At 44.9% G+C, this 23,553-nt stretch overlaps 1 protein-coding gene across 11 annotated transcripts in view; it reads left to right on the top strand.

Moving 5' to 3' along the window:
- The window catches only part of LOC116849895 (tensin-3), a 245,469-nt gene that overhangs the window by 194,894 nt on the left and 27,022 nt on the right, over nucleotides 1-23,553 (top strand). For all 11 annotated transcript variants that reach the window (XM_032827522.1, XM_032827524.1, XM_032827526.1 and 8 more), the window contains 3 exons: nucleotides 530-679; nucleotides 3,685-3,982; nucleotides 5,015-5,252. In XM_032827522.1, coding sequence (XP_032683413.1) covers nucleotides 530-679; nucleotides 3,685-3,982; nucleotides 5,015-5,252 — 686 coding nt within the window. The remainder of the gene's footprint in view (nucleotides 1-529; nucleotides 680-3,684; nucleotides 3,983-5,014; nucleotides 5,253-23,553) is intronic.

The following is a 23,553-nucleotide window of genomic DNA, read 5'->3' as shown; positions in this document are numbered from 1 at the left end:
CCCCCATCCCCTCTCCATTCTCCCTCCCTCTCTCACTCTCACTTTTATTACAGTTTCACTTTTACCTCTTCTCCTAAAGTCAAATCGTCCCGCTCAAATTATATTAACTTAAGTCACTTAATGTTCGTTCTTACCTGTGAAAGCGACATCGCTGAATAACCGTCGTCAGTTGCGAAAAGAGTAACGAAAAGCGAATTCTTCGGAAGGAAAAGGGGAACGTTTCTCGAAGGATACGAGATGTAAATGCCAGACTGTCTCTACACGCGTATTAATACAATGTGACCTAGTTTTTAGAACGGCCGACCGTAAAAGCCATAATTTCGTCGTGGTGTACGTTCTCTCCGCCTCCTCGGAACTCCCCGCTATCCATAACTTCCCGTTAGTCATTTCCATTCATCGCGAATAATAACGTCATTAGAGCGCGATCGGCCCGGGGCGAAATCTTTTCGTGCACCACGGAGGAGGTGCGCGCAACCGTTGGCGCGCGCGTTCAGCTCGCGATACCGAATTAACGTTAGCGTCTCTTCAGGGGCAGCAAGGAGCGGCTGGGTGTGGCAGTGTCCGCTTACATGAACTACAGCAGCATCTGCGGGGGACGCGATCAGGCGCTGGACAGGTTCGCCATGAGGAGATTCCTCGACGACAAGATTGGATCGCTGCAGGTTCCGTCGCATCGAAGGTAATGAGAAAGAGAGAGAGAAAGAGAGTAAAAGTAAGCCGCGTAAGCATACAACGTGTGCAGCTATATACTTGTTGACGCGCTAAGATAAAACTCGCTCCACTACCGTAGCCATCCTCGCGAATAATTCTGATAACGTCGTAGAATCGTTTATCCGCGGGCGTGGTTCTCCATGCACGCCGTCGCGTATCGCGACAAGAGAGTTCATAACTTTATTATTTCCCACTCCCTCTGTGTGTATGTCGTCGCTAAAACGACGCGCGCGCGCGCGTGGTTTTATGTGCGTAAGCGCTCGCGCGATTTATTTTAATTTCCACTCGTCGGCACCTTTAACGGCGTACAATCGACCGCGTCGGAGAAGGCTTACCTCTCGTAAGCCTATTTTACGGTATTCCATATTCGGTCGGACGATTGTACCTGGACTCTCGTAAACTCCGTCCTTTCTTATTCCTGTTGTTTCATTTCAACGCGCAAGTAGTATCGGCGGTAGAACGTCTTAAAAACTTACATTTCCCTTTTTTTTTTCATTGAAATGATTCCGCAAATAATATTCTTGTTTGTCCTGAGACTCGCCAACACAATGTTCGCAATAATGTAATCACACGTTCAGCAGTTACTCTTACGATCACTACCATCAGCACACACACATCCTCGCGAAGCAAAGGTCTCTTCTCAGCTTGAAGTCTCCTTCAAAAACTGTCGCTCGATTTTAAGCTCAATAAAACGACCGCTACTTATTCAATCGTTTCAGCTGAAGAAGCGGCCGTATCGGCAACGCGCGCGACGTTTACGGCGGAAGCCATTTAGCGTCCTCAAATTTATAACGCAGGAAGAAGAAGCGCGCGTGTAACTGGCGTACGTTTATTACCGTATCAGTCCTATTAAGAAGGACACCTCACGTCCTTGAGTAGTTATTCCCGTCATCTCACGTGTTATCCGTTCGGCGCGCCATCGACCTGAAATGTCGAGTCCTCATTATCGAGTCGTCATCATCTTCAATCATCCCTGCTCGCTCGCCGCACATCTCTCGTGTTCTTTCGCCGCTATTAATCACGTTGATGCCCATCCGATCACTCCCTCCTGATGGATTCCGCAGTTTTATTCGGGATTCCTCGGAGTCCTTCCCGAGGTAACCTAGCATCATCGATTTTTTTAACGCGCAGCTTTATAATTTCTTCGTTCACACCATGATTGCGGCGTTTACTCGCGAGAAGATCGCCGAGCGAAGATGGCATCAACGAAACAAAACGATCGGTCATGTTGCGCGCTTAGTGTTCCTCTTGCTCAGTTTATGTACGCGTGTACCGTGAACCATCGATCTAAAGATAGGGAGATTCCATCATCATCATGATCATGATCATCATCATTATCAACGGCGATCTTATCGTTTACTTCATCGCTGTCGTTGCGCGCATTTAGAACGACTCGGAGGAAACGCGAATTTACACGCGGCTGATTCTTTTCATTCCGTTCCCGCTTATATCGATCGCATTTTTTTCCGCCTTAAATTCAACCCGAATAAGTGAAAAATATGACGAAAAGAAATGACATGTTCAAATTTTTCGAAGAATTTATTATTATTATCATTATCCTTGTAAAAATTTATTAAAGTGACTACTCTCTCTCTCTCTCTCTCTCCTCTCTCTCTCTCTCTCTCTCTCTCTCTCTCTCTTACTAAAATTTATTACTAAACTTTATTACTAAACTTTACTATTAAATCTATTCGAAAAATTAATGATATTATAAACTTTCTAGAATATTTATCATAAATAACACGGTTTATTTGAAATATTTTGCCCACATAGATCATTTTACTTTCTTTTTACGTAATTAGTGTTAGAAAAGCGCTATAATTCCGTATACAAAATTAAAGCTGATCAATCCTCTCCGAGGTGATTCCAAGATAAAGTGTGAATATTACCATCTTCTCTCCTCTTTAAAACCATGCAACTTCTATTTAACATTTCTCTCCGTCTTGTTTTCGAGATATTCAAGGTACGCTATTAAATGAGAACACTCCGTATGTGACGCTGGCAGCGAACGTGCTAATTATTCACAGAATCGCGTGTCCAAGTGTAAATGATTGTTTGAGCGCTGTACACAAATAATCGCAGCGCATCTTTTCGGGCGGCCCGAATCCCGATCGTAACGACCTAATAAAGGCGACGCATTTCAGTTGTCGCCTTTTCGCCGCGCTCGTTCCCTTCGATTTATACCCGCGGATCGGTCCCTCTTAGCGAAACAAACGCGGCCTGCCCGACAGTTTATCGCGCGTATTACGCGCCATCGAGCTCGACGCTACCGCGGCTGCCGTATCATTACCGTCATCATCGTCCTTATCGTTGTCCTCGTCATTCGCGTCGCCGTACGCATTCATAACGATCGTAATGAGCCGCGGCAGTGGGTATTCCCGCGCGCGGCGGCAACTTCCTCGGCGCTCTTCTTACTCGTCCTACCGCCTCCCCGTGGTCCTTACGATCTCCTCGCGGTCCTGCCTACCGGAGTTCCTCCATTAATTCCGCGAGCCGCGAGCATTAGCATGTCGTTAGCGTGGCTGCGCTCTCGCGAGCGTATGAATCCATTACCGGCCGGAGAGATCTTTCACAACGGCCGTGCCGAGTGTTGCCCGAACGCGTATTCGTATCTGTCCGCTCGGCCGACATGCATACCTTTTTCGTGTCACGGAGGCTGAGGCTTCCGCTGCTCGAGCCATCAATTCCACTTGTCACGTTCCCCCCCAGGCGCGCATCTGCGACTCGGTAGAAATTTGTCCTGTCGTTTTCTCATTTCGCGTCTCAAAAGGATAATCTCGCGTCACGACGGGCTTCGCCGGTCCGGCAGCTCGCCGACACGCTCGTGACACTCGTTTCTCGTCCTCTAAACACTGGGACCGTTAAATAATAACCGTTAAATAATTCTGGGCTGAGATTTCGAATACAATGCTCATTTGAGCGGCATTTGATTCTGACCTCACGGGCGTAATAACGGCTTCTCGGGATTTTCAGATACATCGAGTACTTCAGCGGACTACTGTCGGGCTCACTGAGGATCAGCCAGTCACCATTGTACCTGACCCACCTGACAGTCCTCGGCGTGCCCCTCTTTGAGCCGACGGGCTGTCGGGCCTTCCTCAAAGTATACGAAGGACTCACGCCGGTCTACACGTCGGATCTGTACTCGGTGACGAACGCGCGCGAATTCACGGTTAATCTCGGCGGGCTTCGGCTGAGAGGCGACATCTTGGTCAAGTGTTACCACAGGGTGTACTCCAAGCAGACCCGAGAAGTCATGTTTTCCCTCCAGGTGAGAATGCAATATGTAATAATATAAATCTGTATCCCTTAAAACTCTGCCGATAAAAGTGACTTCTAAAAGCAATGAGGAGAGCGCTTGTACAAAATCTCTTCGTTACAATTCGTCCCAGAACGGTATCCATGGGTACAGCTACAGTAAGCACTTCGCGCGTGTTAAAATATATAAATCAAATATCGCCGAGCGTGCCGACTCTTACTCCGGTGTAATTTGTATTCGTCGCACGTATACGCGTCGCAATGACGAATGCGTTGTAGCACGCAAGTGACGCAGCATGAAATCAGTGGCACAAATGACAGCTGATGCAAAGTACTTCATAAATAGTTACAAGGACAGCAATCTGGATCTACGTGTTCGGAAAAGACGCGGCGAGCGCTCGCGCGGTAATTTCGTGCCCGGCAGGCAAACAACATCCTTTGAAATCGAGATATAACGTCATAATCAGTTAATAGTCGGGATACACTTTATCCTGTATTGCCAGCCAAAACGCGTAAAAACTCGTTGCAAAAACACATCGATCACAGCGCGTTGCTTTGGGTGTTATCTTGTTAGAATAACAAGATTTACAGACATAGATTGTACTTGTCTAGTTTGATTGAAATTACAGAGCAAACGTTTGCTTACTCTTGTCGGCGATATCATAAAAATTGCTCATTTGCATATTACAGTGATTTATACGATAAATACAATTTGTAAAAAAAGTTGCTCGTTCTTCTTTTTCTTGACGGATTTGCGATCGATTTCCTCCTAAGCAGAAATTGTATCAGAAGCTGTTATCAATCATAAATTTCCCATCATTAAATCCGTATAATAATCACTTTAAAATAAGATTTTGTCGAGGATCCCTCCCTGACATTATCCTACACATCGTACATAGAATATTGAACGCTACGAACCTCGATAAGAAAAAAGAAAGAAAAAGAAGAAGACGTTGCGAAATACCAACTCGTTTATATCGGTGAACAAGTTGTGCCAGCGATTACGTCGCGCATACTCTCACATCGACCATTATTGTTTCCGCAGTTCCACACTTGCGTAATTACGGAGAACGTCGTGTCCTTCCCGCGATCGGAGCTCGACGTCGCCTGCGACGATCCCCGATGCCCGCCCGACAGCGTGGTGACACTCTACTTCGCCACCGATGCGAAACGTCAGGACGGCCCAGTACCGGCACCAACACCCGCTGTGCCACATGCATCGGCACATCACGATCCCATCCTACACTGGGACAGCTACACGAATCTCGAGATCAGCGACGACGGTGAGTACACGTTGCTTTTCCCATCATGCTTTTCCGATCGCGGTAAAAAATCATAACCTACTTTTCTACCTTAAAATTTTATAAAATTATAAAGTTAAGTTATAATTTTATAAAACTTTATAAGTTATATATATTATTTTTACATGTTATATATTTATATGTTTATACGTATAAATGTTTATACGTATAAAATGTTTATACGTATAAATATATAGTTGCCTGAAATAACTTGGTTTAAAGAGATAACCTAATTTTGTTTAAAAAAATAATAATTTTATCTTGGGTATTTGATGCAGTATTTTAATTGATGTCTTTATTAGAAACACATCACAAAATTTGTTATATATGTATAATAAGTTTTATGAGTATATTTATTATATTTATTATATTAGATATTGGGGTATCGCAGAGAGATATAAAGATGAAAAATATTGATTTTTTTTTACTAAAAAGGTACACTAACGAGATACTTATAAATCAAGAAAAGATACGTGTTTCATATCGTTTTACAAAAAAGAGAGCTACAAACAAAACAAAATAGAATAATTGATATTGAGGTAACAATTATCGCGTTTCTAAAAGTTCGACTGAAACATGGACGAATGAATATAAACAATATTGGAATAGAATCACTGTCATCGTTTGTTTACAACGTGTTCCCTACAAATGGATGTCCATCTCTCGTTCTGTAAATTTACAAGCTCGTCGATTAATTCGTCGATATCGCGAAAGCCGCGATCTACAATGCACGCTATGAGAGCTCATCGTCGTCAACTAATTCGTACTAATTTTCGACGTAATGGCACCCAATTAACCTCGATCTGACACAGCGAGAGCTAGTCAGAAATACAACTTGGCCGGCACTCACGGCGGAGAAGGGAGGACGAGCTAGACGAAAACGCGGCAGTTAGTACGGTGCATTTAGAACGGCTGACTAACGCCGCCGGAAATACGTTCTGCCAAGTGGAGGGAAAATGGCGGTTTATCGCGACGGGGGCGATTTCCACGGCTGGAAATAGATCAAAGGTCGGCCCGATGGATGGGCAAGGTCCATCGCGTTAGTCGCCTCCGAGCAGAGCGTTTCAACCCCATCGTCGCCTATTTACATCTTCACTTTCCTCCTTCGCTGTTCCTCCCCGGCACAGCTTCTTGCCGGGATAATTCGAACGGTTGTTAAAAAATAGTCCGCAACGCGAGAAATATGTTCCTCAATTTGGTCGAGAATATTCTCTCACAGAATTGTGAGAAACGTAAGCGATGATCAAAATCGCAGAGAATGAGAAACGGGAAATCCCTTAAAATAATAGTACACACCTTTAGATTCCTTGTATATAAACGTAGCTCTTCTAATGGAACCAAAATTATGAAAACAATCTTAAAATTCTGCAAAGGAAAAACATCTTCAAAACGTTTCTTCTGTTTCTTCTTAGACCCGACCGTTCTCAGAGGTTGGACTGATAACGTTAGTAACACTAATAATGTTCGTAATTGCGCAAATTCCAATTAGTTAAGCCCCCACAGCGGGAAGACTCACGCTCATTACGTGGCCCCAGCAAGAAACGTTCAGCGAAAAAACAGTAGGTTCCCATATAGCGATTTGCTCGGCTCATTATAGCGCTTGAATCGAGACTTGGTTGCGTCATCGACATGATTCCCCCAAAAGCGCGTCGGCGACATCGGACGACCGGAGTCAATTCGTTTCGTTAGCGATCGGCCGGTGGGTTCCAATAAAGCTGTGACCCAAATTGCTCGCGATGCTAAATCGACGCCGTTCGTTACGGGACGGAGAGTGACGGCGGGCGAGACCGGAAAGAAAGATAGAGGGTGCCGGTGAGGGGCACAACGGTGCGGCTGAAGGGAGACGGATAGATCGGTGAATGGGTTGGGCCGATTGGATGCCAGTAGTTTAACCGCAATACCGCTGGCGACCCATCTGCCAGATACCCACCCCCGTTTGCCAAGGACTGAAGGGTGTGACCAAACTGGAATCAATTCCACCTCTCGATAACCGGGCAGCTCCGCGAGCGAAAGAGATCGTGTACCCTGCCGTTGTCAGGGCGAAATCGATCATCGAGATTCTTCCGTGTAAATCCGACGACTGCACAAAAGTATTATTCTACTGTTAAGAAGAGCGATTACTCAATTTACTGGCCTCCTTTTAAGTAACGGTTATCTTCAACTAGAAGTCTTTTATTGACAATGGTCTTAAAGTATGCCACAAATTTTAGAAAAGCTTATTATCATATACTCGAAAAACATAATTTATACTTTTTGAACAAAAATTTAATTCTAAAATTTAATTCTCTATGTGTAATAAATGAATTTTTGTTTTAATATTCTCGATTGAAATACTAAACTTACTAGAATTTAGAATCTTGGAGAAATTTGATGCTTATGATGAACTCACACTAAATTCGTGAATATATAAATTTTTTAAATATCTGAAACATAAGTGATATTTATTTCTATGCAGTATGTATCTTTTTGTGTGGAGTTTTTAACATTGAGTCTTGCGTTCAAAGTACGGATTGTTGAAAAATCTTATCTATCGTAGAAGATTATGATTTCCATGATTGTATTGATGAATTGCGAGATACGTTTGGCCCTCATTAGAGGAAGAATATTGATCTTTCTCACACGCAGGCACAAGAAGTTCATATTTTAATTACGCCTAATTAACTTACTGTGCCTACGTCGGTAAACGAGTACGCAAGGTTTCAGGGAAGCTCAATCGTCAATCAAGGAGTATTGTGATTTCCATGATTGTGTAAGAATTGGTTGAATCGCGAGATACGGTTAGACGGTCATTAGAAAAGGACCATTGATCCCTCTTACGCACACGCATGGGCACAAAGTTCATATGTTAATTGCATCAGCAAGTTTTCGAGCCAAGGTTTCCCGCATATACCTACGCTGATACATAATTACGCGAAGTTTCAGAGAAAAGTCTCATCGTCAATCAAGGAGTATTATGATTCCCGTGATTGTGTAAGAATTCGTTGACTCGCGAGATACGGTTAGACGGTCATTAGAAGAGGATCATTGATCCCTCTCACGCACGGGCACAAGCTTCGCATGCTAATTGCATCAGCATTTTTCGAGATAAGGTCGCCTGTATACCTACGCCGATAAACGAGCACACAAGATTCAAGAGATGCTCAATCGTCAATCAAGGAGCATTATGATTCCCATGATTGTGTAAGAACTGGTCGAGTCGCGAGATACGGTTAGAGACACTCATTAGAGAAAAGGAGCATTGGTCCCTCTGACGCACACGCACGGGCACAGGGTTCGTGTGTCAATTGCATCAGCAAGTTTTTCAAGTCAGAGTTACTTGTACCTACGTTGACAAACAATCGCGCGTTGGATTTCATAGAGAAGTTCAATCGCACACGCGCGACTTGTAAACTATTCTCAACCACCTCAATAGACGACAGCGCACGATTTCCCAAGCCGCACTCCCCATCCCCTTAATTGTCTCCGCGTCGAGTTCAGACGTTCTAAATCACACTTAAGTCATTCCAGTCCCACTCGCGCGCTGTCAAGTATCGAAACGAACAGTCCGTTGCCGGCGGACGCGCCCGCATCAATTGACGCCCTAGAGCCTTCGATTTGCGTCGCTACTTTGTCTAACGATTTAATGCGAGTCCCCCGGGCTCGTCGCGATTTTCCTCGCGGCCGAGTGAAAGCAAAGCGGTCGGCGCTGGGGACGCGTTTCCACGTTGCGGGACGACATTACCGGCACGGAAACCCTTTTCCCGCGGGCGAATCGGCGAGTGTAACGAACTCCCGTCGCGATGGGACGAATGACGGAAGCGTCGCGATGCCCACACGCTGCACCCACGCGATGGAAAATAAGTCTCTTAAGGCGCACCGTGCTCGCGAACGATCCACTTTAACGACCCGCTGAGTTATGTGAGCCGGCGCGAAAAAGTTTTCAAGCTCCCTTTTCTACGATCGGTGACGCGCGAAACCGGACGGGAGCGTAATGAATCTCCCGTGTTTCCGGGTAATTTTAGACGAGACGGCTCTATTTCATCACCACGGGGACGATCTGCTTTAAGGAGCACCGGAGGACGGCGCAATGAAAGGGGTGAAAATTTGTTCAGGTCTAATTCGCAAGAAGGAAAGTCGTTGGGTCGACGGGAAATCGACGGAAGTCGGATTTTAGCAAATACCAACTCTTCGATTCTTGAGCCAAAACAAACGCAACTTGAGGCGCGATAATTAATTATTAAAATATACGCGCGACATGTTAAATAAATGTATCGGACGATGTATCGGACTTATTGGTGAGTAGGCGTCGCGCCGGATGAATTCGAATGTGACACAAAAAAGCAGCGGTGAAAAGGGATGGAAAACGGCATAATACATGTGGTTTTTATGGTGATGGTGGGGAGGACTCGCGGGTTTATTCTTGGCGTCGAGACGCCATGGATGGGGATAGAGCTTAACAGTTTTCGCGCGCTTCAACGTAACCGTACCGTCTCAGTTCGATTCTTGATCTCCGCGTGGTCGATGGTGCGCGCGTGCTTTTCTCTTAGAGAAGTTTCCTTGATCTCGCCAGTCGTAATCAAACGCGAGATTCCGTTGCACAGTGATTGCGCGAAATTGCGTCCTCTACGTCGCGACAATTCCTGAATCACGATTAACAAAGTGGCGAAAGTGGCAGGCGTCTCGAGTAAGTTACTTTTATTCCATTCTTATTAAAACACATCGTATATATATTTTTTTCTTTTATGAAATTGTTGGTTGTGAATTTAATTGTTGCAATTTTAAGAGAATTATCCAGATATTGAGATGTGACTTTAAATGTCTTATATCTCAGCATTTTCTTTTTTGATATCTTGAAGTTATGATAAATTCACTAGCATGTTTCATATTACAATATTACATGGAAAAATGAAGTGTGAAAGAGATAATAAGAAAATATAAATAGAGTAGAAAAATTATAAGGAGCAAACAATTTGTCCAATTGCCATACGATATTAATCAATTGATCTTTTTGTTTATATATTTTTGTCTCTTTTTTTTCCTTTTTCTCGTTCTTTTTCTTCTTCTTTTGTTTTCATGTATAAATATTTTTTGTGTATTGTTTTATTCAATTATTATATATATATATATTCATGTTTGTCAGCTTTTATAAAAAAGGTCATACCGTTTACAAATAAATAAACGAATTATTCAGACGGAGATATTAAGATTAACTTTAAGGCCTTTATTATGAAAACATTTTTTTATCGATGAAAGTGCTTCTAAACGTGTCTGAAAGCTAATTAGAAATCTTATAAAGCATATTTATCATTAAAAGGTGTTTTTATCATCAAAAAAAGAGTTTAAAAAATAAGGACCTAAAATAAAATTTTTGTATTTCAAGTAACTTTTTTTCTTCTGTTTGACGTTATGATTTGCAATTTACAAAAAATTACAGATTATATATACTATTCACACGTCCAGACATATTCCCTCTTGCTACGAATACATCGAACGAAACGTTTGTTTTACCGCTTTCTATCATGATACCGCAAAGTCTCAGCAGACATCCGCCTGACGTTTCGCGATACTCAAGACTGACCTTAATCTTACGATCTACCGTTAAGGCGACACTTCGCGTAAGATAGAGACTTTTGATCCAAAATTGGCGAACCGGCTTGACCGGGCTACTCTCGCTCTGAGAATCGCTTGCGAACTGCGCCACGGGAAAGTTGGTTCCTGGAGAGTTTCAGACCGGGTTCGATCTTTGGGAAAACACCCCGTGATCGGTTAACCGCCATGGATACGCACGATATCCGTTCGCCGGGAATTTCTCCGCCCAGACCTTTGTGCAAAGAAAAGAGAAGATCAGCGTGGCATCGTTGCCCATTGCCGTATCCTTACTTTCCACTTGATGTAGTTTCTAACTGCTGGGTTGCTCAATGTGCTTGCCGGGAACGAGAGAAAAACTAATTAGCATTCCACCTGACATTTCTACTTCTTCGGCAGATTTGCAGGAATATTTAAAACTGCAACCTTTTACCGCTGCTTGCCTGAGAATTGTAATGTATTGCGAAATACGGATGTCGAAATGGGAGAATATGGGAGAGGAATGCTAAGTAGTAACGGGTATTAACAAACAGACATCGTCTGGTCTGTGCACGCGATAACCACTTGACACGCGACAGGCTTTTACCGCCCGACCGTTAGATTGTAAACTTTTTTTTTCTTTTCGGCCGCGTCCACGTCTCTCAGGAAATAAAACGAGCAATTCGTCGATCTTCAAAAATCCCGCCCGGAGGTCGACCTCGGGGTCTTTTGTTTGGCCGCTGTCAAAGAAATCGTGCGGTAAAACAAGAAGAGAAATCCTCTGCCCAACAAGAACGAGGGAGAGCGAGAGGTGGAGAAGCGAGGACAGAAAACAGAGACAAGAGCCCATTGTCTTGTCGTTCGGTCATACGTCTTCCCGCTGTTACGTCACCATTGTTTACCCCCCAACCCCGTGCAGTTCCCTCCGCCTCCGGCAGTTTTATTTTGCCACTTCGATGCCCATTGTGCGGTGTTTTTGCCCTTTACGGCCACGTAAGCGAGGGAAATCGCTTTTTACCTCAACCAGATGTCAATACCGAGATTTCCGGTATCACTTGTGTCGCGTGAGACACAAAAAACCGGCGTATTCTATTCTAAATACGAAATATACGTCAAATTTGTTGGGAAAAGAGCTGGACAAACCAAATATCGTAATTCCGAAATTTGCCGCATAAAAATTTCGCCAGACGTATCCGAAATAAAACCGTTTATAACTGCACAGTAGAGCCTTAGATTTAATCCAGAGAGACGATATTGTGATTTAGTATATCGAAAGTCGCCATTTCGCGTGCACAATAAAGTTAATCTCAATAATTACCCTAAGTAAGAGTACTTACCTTATAATTAGCTTGAATTAGCTTCACGTTATAACTCTGCACATAAATAAAAGTATTAAAAAGGTTGTAAGGCTCAGTGTCGTGTGTGTGTTTTCAGTGGCGCATCTAAGGGACCACTTATAAACTTACTATATTTATCGAACGAAATTACATTTATTACACATTTATTTCATCATTTAAATAATAAGTGTCAATCTGAGACAAAGTTGAGAGAGGTGATTGTATATATACACAATATTATAAATAGAAAAAATATTCTTTCTTTATTTTTCTTATTAATGCTCTCTTTATTTGTGCAACTCATTTTACCTTACACTTCCTTAAATAAAATGATCCTAATGATATACTAAAAGTATCTAACAAAAACATTAAAATTTACGAAATACCACATTCTCTCTCTCTCTCTCTCTCTCTCTCTCTCTCTCTCTCTCTCTCTCTCTCTCTCTTATTAGCTGCTATGCATACAGTATGGCGCTCAGACGTTATGACTCACATAGCCGATGAAACGAAACTTTTCAATGTCGCCCCTGTGTAAATCTAGCGCTCTGCTACACAGTTAATTAAATCGTACGTAAAGATGGCGATTTATCTCGATGCAATATCTAAAGAGATGATACAAGCGTGTTGGTGTAATGTTGCCGTGGCTCAGAGAGCCGGCTAGATTTACATCTCCCGGCGAGCAAGCACGTCAATTAAGCCGTTCATTATGTCATGTGTGATAGCATGGAAATAATCGTGGCACGTGAGAAATACAGTCGATGATTACAACCGATCCATTCGCGACTTCCTCTTCGTCTGGCAATGTTATCGATTTAATTGCGTATGCCCGGCGTCTCTGGCGATCTCCTCCGTCAAGAGACGAAGATACACGGTCGGTTCTTCCTGTCTATCGCGATTCCACGTGATCGATTATGCTCCGCGTAATAAGTCATCTTATACACAAATCGCACAGGTGTCCTTGTCCCAGATCGCTCGCCTAGGAATACACTTGCCGACGGTGGCCGACTAACTTTTCGCTCGTTACACGTTGGCAGTAGAAATAGCCGCGTTACGCTCGGACGACCGCGAGGTGGTAAACTATGGTGGTTGCGAGCCGCCAGTGATTCACTCGCCATGGATTCGATTCCCTCGTAAATACTCACCTTAACCGTAAATTACTTCGTGAAAAAGAAATAAATGAGAGAGACCTGCTGTCGCGCGCGCAACATACGGTATCCCCCGGAACCGACAAATTGAAATTTATCTCTTTTTCCTCGTAGATGCGAGTGTGTTGCGCCGCGTTGCAAAAGCGTAATAACACACATACCACTCAGTAAACGCTTAGAATATCGAATGTCAATAAACGGAGGGTGAAACGTCAACGACGTTTGATTATTCCGACCTTCTATCTCCGCAATGTTCGCGTATCAATTTCAATCTCCGCTAGTATCTCTGTCTGACGTCAGGACAGCGCTTTCCAAGCTGATATAAATCTCCGGTTATTAATCCGTGAATGTCGGCGCGCCGATATCTTAGAAAACAAACACGGGGTTGATATGTATATCGAGCGATCTAAATGATCGCGATTAATTACCGGTTGCCGAAGCGTCGCGTGTTATGGATGACGGGGCGATAATACAACGGTTGCCCGCACTCCGCAGCGTGTAATGGCTAAACAAGCGGGTGACGCGTAATAATGGTGCTATCAGGTGAAGCAATTATTCCCGAATACATCCCACGCGCGCTTATGCAGATCCGGCGCGATTGCGTATCGCGCGTTATGATCCCGGCGCCTAATGGGTTATTATTAGGCTACCGTTAGCAGCGAGGCCACCCTATTCTTGTTTAGTGCCCCGCGTAGCCGCGGCGTATGCAGCGATGCAGATGTCGGCTCCGTGCGCGCTCCCGTTTGTACCGTGATGAGCAATCAGCATCAGTGCCACGTATGCCACGGCGCCCGTGGTGCGTGCTGCCCGACAACGCCGACCTGGGGCACGCTGCAATTGAGAACTCGTGTCGCGCTCGAGTCTTACCTGATGAAAACGTGTCCGATGCGAGTCGGCGTCCTCTGCTGGCGGCACTTGGGATGCTGGAAACGTTGAACGCTTTCGCTCCCAACAATTACGCCTTCCTTGTGTCTTCCTGATGAGCGGCTGATCGAGTACTCTTTAAACTTCGCCGAAGTTCCACTCGAGAAGCAGAGTGACAGCCGAGTCGCTCGGATTCGTGGGACTTTTTCATTACATCGAGAGAACCCTTCGTCCTGAATCGCCCAGTGAATATTTCCAATCAAAATGGAAGAGTGAATCAGATGTATTATACTCTTGGTAGAAATTTCCTGCAGTCTCCAAGCAATCACTAGACAATTACGTTAACTTTTGTCCTAGTAAAACTTTTGTCCTGAAGAGTAAAATTACTTGGGATTCTCATCAAGATGTAACGCTTTTGATGCGTAAAATCGGAATTTATTCGCTGAACGAAAAAACACAATAGAAAATGGACAAAGGTTATTCAATTGATTAATAATCAAGTCTGCTGCTCAACTGGCTTGCTCTAGTAGTATTTTCCTAGCAAACACAATGTTACATGTAACATACCTATTAGTTATAATTTCCTCAACGTAACTGTTACATAACGTTTCTTGTTCATACTTTCCAATTGCAAAGCTTTAACGCTAATAAGAGTCATAACGCAGAAGATTTTTGATGCATACAAATTTTCTCTCGTGCTTCATCTCTTTTGACATCGTTCACAAGCATCAAGTGACATGTGTCCTTTTACCCATTTTTGCAATTGTACTATTTCACGAGTCTGAGCTATCGTGATATTTCTCATTTGTATCATTACCATTTGAACATATTCTCATCGCAATGAAATTCTATATTATTAATGTATACTCTATTCGACTTACGCTCACTTTCATTTTGTTGTTGTCTGTGAGCGGTATTTATACGACTTAATGAGAATGCATTAATACTAGACAAGAACTGGGTGAATGTCTACGCAAATTGCATACTTTTATCAGGGGTCGTGAGAACAAATTCGTTTGTATCGATTAAAGCATTCACTCGTATGACTCGAGAATTTGTTCCAAGTGTGAAACCTTCATCCTTGCGATTCCGAGTAGCGGCATTTTCACTGTCGCATCATGAGTGAACGTTCACTCATTTCCACAGAGATTTCGCCTGGAGATTTATAAGGCAACAAGTGCCTCGTTGAGATAACTCGTTGACTGTAATCTGATGCTCCGCTGAATTAATCAATCGTGTCTCGTGAACTCGATGAAAATCTTGAAACCGTAACGCAAACGCAAGGAAGGGCTCCAATCGGTAGCTTTTGCGTGACAAAATTCTCGCAACGGTCAGCCGTTCGCTGACCGATCACGCCACGGTGTCGATGAAGTCGAATCCAAATGAGACGCAAGCCGCGGCGAGTCCCGACGCGAACACCACCGCGGCGATCATAAATTACAAGCGCGATCGATCGCTTCGATTCAACGCACAATCCGCGCGATCCTAATTGCCCCCGTAACGACGCACCCTCCGCTATAATTCCCCCTCATTGTCGGCGCGCGTCGCCGCGCGCTAAGCGCGCATTAGCATTCGTCACGTGCACCTGGTGCACATGCAACGACCGTGAATGAGACGCTCGCTGTACGCGCGCTCGTCCGCAGGAAGAAGCGCATTCACGAAGCGCACTCGCGAAGCGCGTGCTGCGCGCCAATGGCGAAGCGGACAGCGAGCGCGTCCCTGCGCGGTAGTAGGGCAGCACCTGCGTGCGTCACTCTTGCCTGCGCGCACACGTGCGCGCGTTTCAGAGCGCAGCGTATCGCGCGCGCCGAACGATGAATTATTAATTAATTGCCAGTCGTTCATACGAAGCAGGCCGCTTAGATAACCGGATCGCGCAACTCCCGATTAAAGCCGCATTTTTCGTTACAAGCGTTACAAAGCGTGACGTTATCACTAATTACGAAGCGATACTTTCGATCGTGCGTTCCCTCTACCTCCCCCCCCCTCTCCCCCGCCTTTCAAGTGTATCGATTATTCAATCAGATATATCCTGACGCAATCATTTACTGAATGAATTTTTTGCTCGTACCGATGCGAAATCGGAACGCATTGAAAGTGTACAGACTTATTACAACAATAACACGATATACGACAATATTGATAGCTGGCCGTTTATCCACGAACGCGGTCTCCTGAATAATCGGAGAGAGATAATACGATTTTCAATTAAAGTCATATTCTTCGTCACGACCCGCAACGGTGATATCGCTAATTCTGAAAGTGTTCTGAAAGTGAGAACTTCGTTGTTTGTTCTTCCCTTTCAAGTATATCAATTATTCGATAAGAAATACACGTTCTTTAGTGGACTTTGTAGTCACTCGTACGGACGCGGAGCACAAGGGAACTATTGGTACTTGCTACTTTACTAACGCGATACTCAACGACACAACTACGTGCACAGTTGTACGTGGGAATTGGATTGAAACAAACAATCCCAGCCGATGTCTTAATAATCTCCCAAACGGCGAGTCATTCGCCGAGACCGTAATTTGCTCGGCGGCCGTATTTTTCTCAAGCGCGGCCTTTAATTTTCGGTATCGATCGGCGCAGCACAAATCGCAAACGGTCAATTTCGTCCATGAGGACCGTTTTTACGTACGTGCTCGAGTATAGACGGCGTGCGTGAGCACGCGGGATCGACGTGTGCGATCGACCACGCGGAGAAAGACGACGTGTAGTCGAGGCTTATGCCGGGGCCGAGAGTTGCCGTAGAAGGACCGGCGACTGGAGACCGCTCGAATGAGTAGAGGGGCCTCCACTTGCGAACACGCAACGACACTCGTGCCATCAAATGGTACACGCACGCACACGCAAACTATGCGCAATGTCCGCACGTCGCGAAAATACACATGTGTCACGGCACTAATGCAAAAGAAGCTACTGTTTGCATAAAGCTCTCTATTTGCATAAATTCCTTTTAATTTTGCACTACAAAGCATTTTGTGTCGTTTCACGTGTCCCGACTTATCCAATTTCTGTATTAATTTAACAACAAGGCAAATAACAGATAATCCAACTTATCTGTACACTACAGCGTCTAGTTACTATTTAGCGTTACTATTTTGTTACTATGTGAAATATACCACCAACAATTTACATATTTAAACATATTACATATCTAAACATATAAATTGTGTTATTTTAACACTTGGAAATGATGAATATGAATTCGACGCAAAATGGTCAAAATAACGGAACGACAGTGTGCTAAATTGACACACGAGTTGAAAGTTTAACACAGAAATTTCCACACGGATCGATCTAAACACAAGTACAAAATTTTTACCGTGTACTATGTTTCTAATAGTGCAAGAATAGATTGTGGAAGAATCTCTTTTGCTAAAAAACATAATAAATTTCGCTAGAAATGCAGCAAATTTTTTAATGACACGTTTCAGTTTCTAAGATGTAAATAGCATATATGAAATGAAAGGATAGTCAATTATTGCGAAATGCCGACTCGTTCCTCAATCAAAATTCTATACTAATTTTCACCAATAAATTCTCCCCGTCTAGTGGTAATACATGAATCATGCGTCTCAATGCGCACGTGTACGTCGCGTGGAAATCGGGCCCACTCTCTTCGCCGATTGTTTTCCACCGGAGCGTGCATCCGTGTGGGATAAAGGCTGTATCAATGAAATATTGCTCGATTGTGCGCGTGTTATTGATCCGTGCGCGACGTCGTCAGTATATACATACATATGTGCACACGCCTCGCTCTTAATTTATTAAATATAAAAATCGTGCATTTGCACAGCCGCGGGTACAAGTGCGAGAAAGTACGTGGCCTACTTACACACAAAAGCGCTTCAGAGAGTGTACACCCGATTCGAATATACGATCTCTCACGCGTATATGGACAAGACACGCACACGCCCTGAATCCACGCGTGCACACAGACAGACAACGCGAGCGCCTTCAGCGTATTTGGCGTTGCGAGGGGCCCGTGTGTGTTGTGCATCTGCGAAAGAGACGCGGAGCTGCACAATTCGGAGTCTGCATCGCGCATATCTGCACGCACGTGACTGCCGTGCGCGCGTGTTTATATGGAGCCGCGCGAGGAGAGGCGAGCCGAAACTCCATATCGTCATGCCGACTTCTCGCGTAGGACGCAGACCTGGCCGCGATGATGATGACGAGGACAGACTCCGCTGCTGCTGGTGGTGGTGGTTGATTCGAATGACGGTGACGGCGGTAGTGGTGGTGCTGATGCTGGTGGTGGTGGTGGTGGTGGTGCCGCTGATCACTATCGTACGGCATTTGCAACGCACAGTGCCGTTTCTGTGCTGCCGGTGAACGGAACGCGCGTTATTTTCTCGTTATCGTTTCGCATTTCGCGCGAGCGAAACACAGCTCGAGTATCGTCGGCTCGCCGCCGGTGATCCCCGTCGAGTGCATTGGGGATCATTTTTGTGTTTTTCGTGCAATTACCGTCCTCGGTCCCCCGATGGCGAGTGCCACTGGAGCTTGACGCTTGAGCACCGGCCACTCGGTCATAATAGGCGGCCCGATGGCGAAATGAGGAGATCTGTAATTGAAATCCAGCCGCGGAGCCGAACGAGCAAAAGCCACGACAAATGAAGCGGCTCTCTTGGATCTAAGTGCGTACGAAATGAAACTCGCGGGAGAGAGTAAGGTGTTATTTATCGACATCCTTAATCGCAGCCGGCAAAAATACGCGCGGGCCCTTACGTACTCTCGGCGCGAGAGCCTCCCCTACGGCCACCACGCCTCCATCTCTCGCATTTTTGTCATCCGTCGCGGGGAACGCGCATCCCCGACCGGATCGAGGTGCCCACTTCCCATCGGCGTCTCATGAATCTCTATAAGGCCGTCAAACGAGTAATTCGTCCGTACGTCTCTTTTTCTTTCTCTCTCTCTCTCTTTTTCTATCTCGGCCTCTCTCGTTCCTCCACTCGCATCGAGTACCACTCGCACACCTCCTCTCGCCGCCTCGCCCTTCGTCGTCCACCTGGAGATAATAACGGCCCACTCTGTACCGATGAATAGAAACCCCTCCGAAGGAAGGACGCTAAATTTCTCTACCTAACGTATGCACGATTTGTCCTTCGTCTGAGAACTGGTGAAGGGCGAGAGGATGAGGATGAGGCGGTTAAACGGTGCACGGTGAAAAAATCACACACACTGCGCTATTGTGCGCACTGAAAAATCTATGTGGGCGTAAACCTTTTTGTCATGCAAATCAGTCGCACAGTTAATTACGGCAGACCGTTTCGGCTCGCTGTGCAATCAAAGATCTGGCACGTTCACGAATGAGTGCCGACGCATTTCGAGGAAATTGACCATGGCATTAATTAACGACGTAGATCCCAGGACTCCTTACACATTCTCTCAAACAGAAGATAATATAATCCTTCGGTTTTACGATCGCGTTTCTCGCCGCAGCTCTATCGCTAATTCGCGCCGCTACCAGGTCCTGTCGCACTAATAACGTTATGCTCCACAGCACCTCCTCCCAGCATCTCCGGCACTTTTATTGCAGGTTCAAGTCGCCAGGAAAGTCTCAATTTACATTCGCACCTGAACACGCGCGGCGGAAACCCGGGAGCGTAGTAAACCTGCCGGGCGCGCGGAATCGCGTCCTTAAATTTCCCATGATCGCCACCGTGTTCGCGCGCGTCCCATCCCTAAGTCCCGCCGGTTAAATCATAGAAGCTGTAAGAGCGGTAAATAAATTAACAGCCGCAATTAACTATAAATTTAGTCCGCGGTAAACGAGGGGCAAAAGAGGGAGAGGGGGAGAGAGAGAGAGAGGAAGAGGGAGAGTGAGTGAGAAAGCGGCGAACGAGCGAGCCGGCTAAAGCGATGACGTTCCCGCGCGAGAATCTAATTACCATATCCAGACTCGGTATCGGCGCTCGAATGCGCGCTATGTTTGCATGCGCGCGATGCATTCGTGGCGTTAAGGAGTGAGAAATTGAAATAGTTGGCGATTGCCATAGTCCTCGATCGCGAATACCGACGCGAACCGTGCGTCGCCGATGTGCTTCGCCAGGACGCAGGAAAGAGGCCGGGTCTATTTGGCCCAAGGAGTATGTCGGCCGTGTGCTTGGTTTATATTTATCATGAGAGGAACAGTGGGAATGGAATTGCAAAATGCTCCTTTAAGAATATAGATATATGAAAAAAAGTTACATAACCAGAAATATTCAGTTTAGAACAACATAGTTGCATAGTTCCCTTTTTATGATCATAATGTAATAATATCATATGTGTATAATTGATATAACTCAGCTTGATACATCAACTGCATCAGTAGTAGTTGCGCGTGATCTGATTGTGGCAATCAGAAATCAATTGGAATAATATTTGATATACCTTGCACAGAGAGAATTTTAAAGTAAAAATTATTATAGAGCTTTGTAGTGCGGAAAAATAAATCGACATTCTGCAATAATTCACTCTGTCCTATTCCTTCTCTATTTCTATTTCCTATTCTCTATCTATTCCTTTCATTTCGTATATGCTGCTTATTTTAGGAACTCAAATTTGTACTGTTGAAACTCTTTTTATATTTCTAATGAAATTTATTATGTTCCTCAGCAAGACAGTCTATTTCTGGACTACAAAAAACAGTAGAATTGAAAAATGAAGAAAATTTATAATATTCTCTCTGTGTGGTCAGAGCAATCAGATATCGGCATTACTGTAACGCCAGTAATTTAGTAATTGGTTCCGCCGTGCTTGGCGCAACCATATAATTAGCTGTTGCGTATTTTACTATTGAATCTGGTTGGTACAACCAGGTTTATGTGTGAGTCAACCATACTGCCTTAACCGTGTAGTTTCCCATGAATTTCACGAAAATTAGAATAATATTACAATTAAAAAAATAAGTAAGTAAATTTGGGATCAGCCAAGTCAATTTTTGAGCATCTCGAAATTTGGCATTAATACTCTCCATGAGTGAGTAAAAATAATGTCGAGTATCCTTGACGAGTCGCGAGTGTACAGTCGGCTGATTAAAAGTCGCAAAACTTTTCCTCGATGAGTTTTGCAACGCGTTTCGGACTCAATAGGAAAATTCATCTTCTGATAATTACTAAAAAGAAACAAATTCTTCTATTGGAATGCTTCGCAAAGCTTATCGAGGAAAAGTGTTGCGACTTTTAATCAGCCGTCTGTACACTCGCGACTCGTCGAGGATACTCGACATTACTTCCGCTTCCTACAAAGATATTTCCGTGATATATTTCACAGAACGCGCCCATGTCGCGCAGATAAAGCTTATCGTTTTCCACTCGGTCGATTTTATGGCACGCATTACGTTACTCCGATATCGAGACTGCGCCCGCGACAACGATATCGCGTCTGATTTTCGGTCGGACCTTACGATAATGAGACCGCTGATCGCGATAATATTGATCGATTGGTATCGCAGCCTTCGTTGTATCCCCATTGTATTTGCGCGGCTCATGCAGGCCGCTTTGACGTTTATATTAAGACGTCGGGAAATTTATGCCGTTCTCCTGGAAGATTGTTTGTTCCGAGGCACGGCACGGAACTCGTTAAACTTATAAATTGCAGCAACATTAAAGAACAGATATATTTCACGGTGCTTGTAATAAACGCGCTATCAGATGCGATTTAAGTGCCTTCTCTTTTTCTTTTCTGCGCTACTCGCGACAACAGACTGAACTTGGTGCAAACTTCTAAAACGGAGTCCGCTTTAAAACGCTAGATATTAACTACCTGCATTAATTGAATACTCCTCCTCCGAAGGAGAGACGTGTCTCTAAAGGGATTATCGATAGTATCGCCGGAGATAGTAGATCGATAGTATTGCATCGTTTGACTCGTTACCAATGTGTATCACGCCCGTATAAAAATATTCCCAGACTTTCTCAGATATAGCTTCTGACTAGATTGATTTGTCCCAAAATTGATCATCCCATTTACGATATCAATTCCAAAGTCCACGTGGACTCTCCGTCAGGAATCGAAACAAAAATACTGTAAGAATTCGCGCTTTTTCTAATGTCGGTAAGACTTTTACGATATCAAATAAGGAATCCCATTTTTATATCAACTATTATATTCAATAGAATAAGATATAAAATACATTGAGCATTTTACATACTGAATAACGAAATTGTTTGAGAAATTGACATATTTTATTCAATTCTAACGCAGATTGGAGACCAGAAAAAATATTGGAAAAACTTCGAGTTATCCCCGCCTAGAATCGCATGTTTGAAACATTACAACCAGAACCCGTAATTATTTTGAGAGATTGAATCCCCAGAAATTCCCAGAAATTCTCTATGGCGTCATTCTCCTGGCGTCATTTATGCAGCTGCAGGCTCTTCACAAGATAACGCGGCACAAATTTCCCTCTCTCTCTCTCTCTCTCTCTCTCTCTCTCTCTCTCTCTCTTTCTCGCGTCCATCATCGGTGGCATCGAAATTTGCATAATGTCGATACGTGTTTTTTTCCGCGTGTACTATTTCCCGACGAGCGCTATTCGACACGTGGAGCTCCGCTTCGATCGGCCGTTACCCGATCGTTCGCGAAATGACGAATGACGGCGATAAATCGCGCGCGACCGATTTCGTCCTTGATGCCCGCGCCGCGGCGCGAAGCGCAAAAAGCACGACACACGTCGGAGAAATTGCAATAAGGGTCGGGCGGAAAGCTAGTCGACGGTATCATTTGGCGTAATAAATCCCCGGCCGATTCGCGTTGGAGCGTGCGGCCGACGGCGACGCTGCTATCCGCCGCGTGATCAACGCCGCGGCGTGCAGTTGCAGCTGCGGCCTGCGCGCGCGAACGTTAAATGCGCGCTGCGAACGCGCTCGTAGAAAATTTATACGCGCGCCGCTCTCGGGCGTGATTAACGAGAAAACCACTCGTATTTTCGAGATACGACGCCGCCGCCACGTTTCGAGCCGGCTCGTTTCCTCGTGACCGGGAAGCCCGCGGGCTTAATTAATTTATCGTTAAGGACGCTTAATTATCGCTTTTACGGCGTTATAACCGCGCGGTTACAACTATCCTGCGCTTTACGAGCGCGGAGCTCCGCGATGTACCTCCGCGCGGTACTGCATCGTTACTTTTAATATATTTTGATGCATTCGCGCGCGTCGCTCTACCGGCAATTCAATCATACTTACGTCGCCCGTCGTATGCACGGATTACGAGATGCCTCCGATAATTTAATCGGGCCGACCGTTAATCGCCGGCCGTCTCACTTTTATCCAAACGATGCGTCAATCTCACAGGACCCACGGGCGCCCCGTAAATGCTCCGGAGCACGCAATTCGACGATGCAACGTCGCGTCTCTCTCTCTCTCTCTCTCTCTCTCTCTCTCTCTCTCTCTCTCTCTC

The sequence above is a fragment of the Odontomachus brunneus genome, unplaced genomic scaffold (genome assembly GCF_010583005.1).
Source record: "Odontomachus brunneus isolate Ranch 3 - 2012 unplaced genomic scaffold, Obru_v1 Obru_scaffold_128, whole genome shotgun sequence".
NCBI classification, from domain to species: Eukaryota; Metazoa; Arthropoda; class Insecta; order Hymenoptera; family Formicidae; genus Odontomachus; species Odontomachus brunneus.
Note: the sequence above shows the minus strand (reverse complement) of the source record. Positions and strands in the feature narration are given on the sequence as shown.